Below are 6,395 nucleotides of genomic sequence, written 5' to 3' on the forward strand. Positions count from 1 at the left end.
ATTAAGAGTACAACGAGCAAATTAACTTGATGAACTGAAATAAAAAGTCCTTGACCTGAAGTGTTTATTCTACTCAAATAAAACAGGTACTGTCAACTGCATTATCCATGGTTTACATATATATTTAGCTTTGGTCTGCTATAATGTGTATGTACACATGAGAAACTATTTCCTTTCACGTTTAATGCAACCATCATGGTGCAGCTGAGGATAATAGGTCATGATGGGCTTCCTACATAACAGTTAACCATTTGCCTCATTGAAAGTCATTGGTGAATTCTATTTTCAATTTAAACTGTTTCACCCATCATTTAATGGTAACATCTTCCCTCTGTTTCCATTATGGTTACAAATATGGTACGTCAAGGCATCACTTCACGTGAACCGTTCCCCTTTTTCTCCTTAAACTTACTGTATTATAAATCTGCCTTATTTTGAACATGCTTGAATATTTAGTTGTGTGTCTGTGTGCGTGTGTGTCTGTGTGCGTGTGTGTGTGGCAGCGTTCGTGTTCATGTGTCAGACGTGGTGTGGTCCAAGGCGGAGTACAGAGAAAGCCCGGCGGTGTTTGCGCAGCAACAGTCGTATCTTCTCGTCGTCCGAGTCGGGATCCAGAGGCTTGTTGTACTCCTCATCCTCCACCTCGTTCTCCGAGGCCTCCCCCCCCTGCTCACCCCGCATCGCCTGGGTGGAGCTGGGCTCTGAGGCACTCTTCTTCCTCCACTTGGTACGGCGGTTCTGGAACCACACCTGATTTAAAGAATTTCTTTACTTAGTGGGATTTCTTATTTTAACCAGCATACATTCAGTTATACAATACTGTAATCCTTTTTACTAAATTAATTCAGATGAAGTGTATAGTCAGTGGATGCATTTAGATCTGTCTATATGGAGACTTTTGCTTTACCTTGACTTGTGACTCTGTCATGCCCAGAGAGTAGGCCAGTCTAGCTCTCTCTGGCCCGGCCAAGTACTTGGTCCGCTCAAAGGTTTTCTCCAGGGCAAATATCTGATGTCCACTGAATGTAGGTCTGGTGTGCTTCTTCCTGCCTGAAATATCCTCTAGATGCCCACTGTCTGGAAATGAAGCATGCATTACACTTATTACATTACACTTATTTTCAATTTACGTCACTTGGAGACTGCATACAAATAGTGAGGTAAATAATGATGGTCAATTACATAGATATTTTTACATATCTGTAAAATATTAGTAGTAGTTAGTCAAATACTCATATTGGAGGAATAAAAATGAATATACAACCAATTGTACTGTATTTTTTGTGTGTTTGTATTGCAGAGATGATCTGATATAATATATATATAATATATATAAAATACAAACTTTTTTCACATCTTAAAATGTTTTATGTGACCTATGCAGCATTATCCTTGTATAGCATGTAATCAGATTCCAGATATTTGTATGTTAAGTGAATGAGTCAGCCAAATTCTATGTACACTATTTTAACTGAAAGACTGAATGGTTAGTGATAACTAGTATTTAAACAATGACACATAAAATTACATTATAGATTACAATAGACTGCCATACACTTTATACAAAAATATATTTACACCTTTAACTAACAGAACCTGGATTTAAAAAGTTATTCAAATGTTTTAAGATATTTGTTTTTTAATTAAACAGAGGAGTTACAAAGTAATTTACACCAAATATATTCATTTGTTTAAGCTTTGAGAAAAAACATGATAAGAATCTAGCTAATAATACAGTTCTCTGAGTATTATGGATGGGTGATATAAGCCATGCCTCAGTCAGTTGGTGTGTGAGTCATGTGATGTTTAAGTGACTATAGTGCGGAGTTACTCACTGTTATTGCACTGCTGCCTCCCTCCTCTCCACTCGTACCCACTCTCTACCCAGCAGCTGCCACTGCGACCCTTCACGGGGCACTCAGCGCCAGGCTTGGTGAAGCCGCCCAGTGAGGGGTTATAGTCTGCACGGTTGTAGTAGACCCCCGGGGTGGCCACGGTGCCAAAGCCCCCCATGGTAGGGTATCCAGAGAGCAGGGTGGTAGTGCCGGTAGCACCCATCATGGAACGGCTGAGGATGTCACTGATGCCGTGGGGTGTGCCTGCTGCCTGCAGCTGGCTGTTCAGGCCTGGGTTTAGCTTGTAGTAGGAGTTGGGCACTGAGTACTGACACACAGGTGCCTTTAAGTCCGAGGAGAACTGGTTCAGGCTGTTGTTGAACAGAAAAGACCCCGGTATGTTGGAATCCATGAGAAGTGCCTCCACTTTTAGATTTCACCAACTCACCTAACAAGGTCCAGTCATGAAAATTCCCAGTGCGGCCCACAAAGGTTCACGTTTACCTCTCTCACCAAGACTGGATGAATACGGGTTCGTTGATTGTGTTCTTATTTCTTAATCCAGTCTTTTGATGTTCAAATTATGCTGATGCCAATGTCCCCTATCTGAGGACTAGATTACTCCAGGTCACTGGTATCTGCAGAGGTGTCTCTCTAGCTGGCTATGACAGCAGAGGGCTGGTGCCAGCATAAAACCTCTTCACTGTCTTCCTTCACCTGCTTTGTACCATAGTACTAAAGGTGACAGTTCCAAAATCAACATAGGTGTTGTGCAACCTGAGAAACAGTGTTCACAGTTGCTCCTTAAGACAAATATCTCCTCCCTGCTCTCTCCTCGGGGGTCATAAATAAGCAGTATCTTGAAGTGGAGTGGCACCTTGATAAAGAAAGGACATATTAGAATGCTGCCTTGGATTGGTCGGTCCCGCAGCTCTCGTATTTCTATTGGCTCCCGGGACAAAGCCAAGCCTTCTATTGGAAGGCTGCAGATTAATAGCGTTTTGAACAGGTGGAGTGGGAACAAGTTGCTTTTTGATGACCTGCCATGGCTGGCTCTCTGTGGTGCTGAGGCAGAAGCAGCTTCAACACACAGGTTTATAATTCTTCTGTTTTACTCCATAGTATGGCGTATGAACGCTAATTTGGGAAAGACTGATATTGTGATGGATCAGCTTTATCGTAAAACAATAGCTCTGTATCATATTTACCTTTTTTGTAAGATATTGTGAACAGTGGTTATTATAAAATGTATTGATGCACAAAGGAATCATTGGATTTCTCTTTTGCAGTAAGTTTGATTATAATGTTGATACATTCAGTGACTACCCTCTGTCCATTTTTATGCATCATATTTAATGGTGTTCTGTATCTCTTCATACTAATTTGATGAATAGATACAAATAAATGTGTTTGTCCTTTGTCTATATTGGAACGTATTTAACGCTCTATGGAAATATAAATATAAACAGTGAATTTATTAATACATAGATTATTTAAATCCAACTGTGCATATAAATTAAAATCCTTACTACATGTGGTAGGGTATATTTATTACAGAAAGTAACAAACAAATGATTATTATCATCATCATTAACTGGTGTATTTGTAATATGCACACATATAGCTCTGATTTCTGTAGCTGTCTATATAGGCACATTCAAAACACTTTGCTCTTGCCAGGGAAGATGAAAATGTAAGGGGGAAATGGCAAGGGCATTGCATATTCTGACGTTTAGAGTTGTCCTGTGGCAATTTAGTGGGAGGAAAGATATAACGTGACATGTAATTCACTTTTTTTGTTACTCTTTCTCTTTACTATAAATCTGCCAAGTACTTTCCAAAAAAGGTGATTTTAGAACGTACTGTAAATGGTCTGTATCCTGTCACACATGATGCTGAACCTGCCAATTCCACAACCTCTAAAGATACAAGATGTAACTTTTTGGGCGACCCGACCAAATTCACATAGACCTGTTCAATGTAAGTTATTTCTATGCTTCCCTTTCTTATGTCACAGGAAGGCCATAAAGATCATCAAGGACAACAACCACCCGAGCCACTGTCTGTTCACCCCGCTATCATCCAGAAGGCGAGGTCAGTACAGGTGCATCAAAGCTGGGACCGAGAGACTGAAAAAACAGCTTCTATCTCAAGGCCATCAGACTGTTAAACAGCCACCACTAACATTGACTGGCTGCTGCCAAGACACTAACTCAACTCCAGCCACTTTAATAATGGGAATTGATGGAAATTGATGTAAAATATATCACTAGCCACTTTAAACAATGCTACTTAATATAATGTTTACATACCCTACATTATTCATATCATATCTATATGTATATACTGTACTCTATATCATCTACTGTATCTTTATGTAATACATGTATCACTAGCCACTTTAAACTATGCCACTTTGTTTACATACCCTACATTACTCATCTCATATGTATACAGTGCCTTGCGAAAGTATTCGGCCCTCTGGAACTTTGCGACCTTTTGCCACATTTCAGGCTTCAAACATAAAGATATAAAACTGTATTTTTTTGTGAAGAATCAACAACAAGTGGGACACAATCATGAAGTGGAACAACATTTATTGGATATTTCAAACTTTTTTAACAAATCAAAAACTGAAAAATTGGGCGTGCAAAATTATTCAGCCCCTTTACTTTCAGTGCAGCAAACTCTCTCCAGACGTTCAGTGAGGATCTCTGAATGATCCAATGTTGACCTAAATGACTAATGATGATAAATACAATCCACCTGTGTGTAATCAAGTGTCCGTATAAATGCACCTGCACTGTGATAGTCTCAGAGGTCTGTTAAAAGCGCAGAGAGCATCATGAAGAACATATTCTTTATCCCTTTACACTTGTGTGTATAAGGTAGTAGTTTTGGAATTGTTAGTTAGATTACTCGTTGGTTAGTACTGCATTGTCGGAACTAGAAGCACAACATTTCACTACACTCGTATTAACATCTGCTAACCAGGTGTATGTGACAAATATATTTGATTTAAATGTGTTTTTTTGCATCTTATACTTTCAGTTTTGTACACCAGCTTCAAACACAATATTTTGGGTTATGGAAAATATATTTCACAGCAGTTTAGATGGCATAATGATTCACTACACTATGAGTGCTTGTTTTGTCAAACTGAAACTAAGCAAACTATTAGAATTTTAGCAACTATGAATTGGAGAAGCGATTTCTGCATGTTGCATCTCTCTAACAGAGGGCAGCCAAATGCAAAACATTTTTTTCCCAAGTTAGTGTATTCACTGCTTCTCATATGGTATATTTCAATGAACACAGTATGAGCAGTGGGTTTGACCAGCAGTTTGGTTTAAGCTTTAAGTCGTCTGTTTATTACCATGAAAGGTTGACTTGACTGGATCAAGTTGCTTTGTTTTGAATGGCATCAGAAAAAAACACCTGAAAATATGCTTTTGGAGTTACCATCACACATTTTCAGCATAATCTCGAAAGCACAGTTTGAAATGGGTCACAGTTGAGCGGTAAGTGATGCCATCAGCCTACTTTGCAAATGGGTCAAATCTGCCACCATGCCAAGTCCCCTGTGAGAGACCCAGCCCTGACCCAATAGATTACCTGCTCACTGAATCTACAATGGATTTTCATGCAGGTCTATAGGGAAGCCTAATGTAATTTTATGTAGTTAAAAATGACACAAAATGCACATCAGGTCATCCCTCCCAAAATGTTTCGTTTGGACTGAAAGATAGAAATGTCCAGAAAAATAGCATGTGAAGATGTTTAAATTGTAATGTGTTATCTTTTAAATCCCGTTCATGTTCTTAATATCTCATGTGAGCTGAACTACAATTCAGTTTTCAGTAGTGCACCAGTGTAAAAGGCCCTTAGTTGACTCTAACATGTTGTATTCTATAACCATTTGAAGAGAAACAAGTTATTAATGGGTGATTCTGCAGCTACGGGCACGTCTATGTCTTCAGGGTACATTTTTGGGATTTTATTTAAAAAAATATGTTTCTATTCTTTGTGTTAAGTTCACACTTACAATCCCCCAGATGTTTTAACACCTCTCTATCAAGAACTTGAGATACTTTTCAGATGCATTTTATACCTCAATTTCACTGTTTTGCCCTTGTCCCCTTTTTTTGAGGTCCTACTGTTTTTCTATGAGCAAACATTAATAATGACACATTATATCATGTTATCTACTATGGAGAGAATCAATTTATATTGTTATTTACACAAAATATACCCGTCCTTTGGTAGTGATGTCATTTCCACTACTGAGGGCAAATTCCTCATTAATAAAGTTTTGGAGAATGTTAAGCTAAATATTGCTTGTGTAGAGAATATTTTTATTGTCGGTCATTTCTAAACAGGCTATAGTTTCTTTAATTTGTGGTAGAATTATTATAATAATTTTTTTACTTTTTATGTATTTAGTGTAAACTATATGCTAGCTGTAATACTAGCCAAAGCATGCTAAGCAGTCTGTCATTTTTCTCCAAAAACTGTAGAAGTGTCATTTCCATGACAGTCATTTCCATCACAAACTTAACT

The 6,395-nt window shown here is 38.4% G+C and overlaps 1 protein-coding gene across 1 annotated transcript; it reads right to left on the reverse strand.

The window, feature by feature from the left end:
* Nucleotides 1-519: 519 nt before the first annotated feature.
* Nucleotides 520-2,247, reverse strand: nkx6.3 (NK6 homeobox 3). The gene is made up of 3 exons (XM_064936416.1): nt 1,832-2,247; nt 908-1,073; nt 520-750 (listed from the first exon to the last, which is right to left on the reverse strand). The coding sequence occupies exons 1-3, from the start codon at nt 2,245-2,247 to the stop codon at nt 520-522; spliced, it is 813 nt and encodes a 270-aa protein (XP_064792488.1).
* Between the last annotated feature and the right edge of the window lie 4,148 nt (nt 2,248-6,395).

The sequence above is a fragment of the Oncorhynchus masou genome, chromosome 25, assembly GCF_036934945.1.
Source record: "Oncorhynchus masou masou isolate Uvic2021 chromosome 25, UVic_Omas_1.1, whole genome shotgun sequence".
Classification (NCBI taxonomy): Eukaryota; Metazoa; Chordata; class Actinopteri; order Salmoniformes; family Salmonidae; genus Oncorhynchus; species Oncorhynchus masou.

Coding starts and splice junctions, on each gene's coding strand:
- nkx6.3 (XM_064936416.1), bottom strand. CDS start 2,247: ATGGATTCCAACATACCGGGGTCTTTTCTGTTCAACAACAGCCTGAAC. Junction 1,074..1,831: donor CAGCAGTGCAATAACAGTGA/GTAACTCCGCAC, acceptor ATTTCCAGACAG/TGGGCATCTAGAGGATATTT. Junction 751..907: donor TGACAGAGTCACAAGTCAAG/GTAAAGCAAAAG, acceptor TCTTTAAATCAG/GTGTGGTTCCAGAACCGCCG.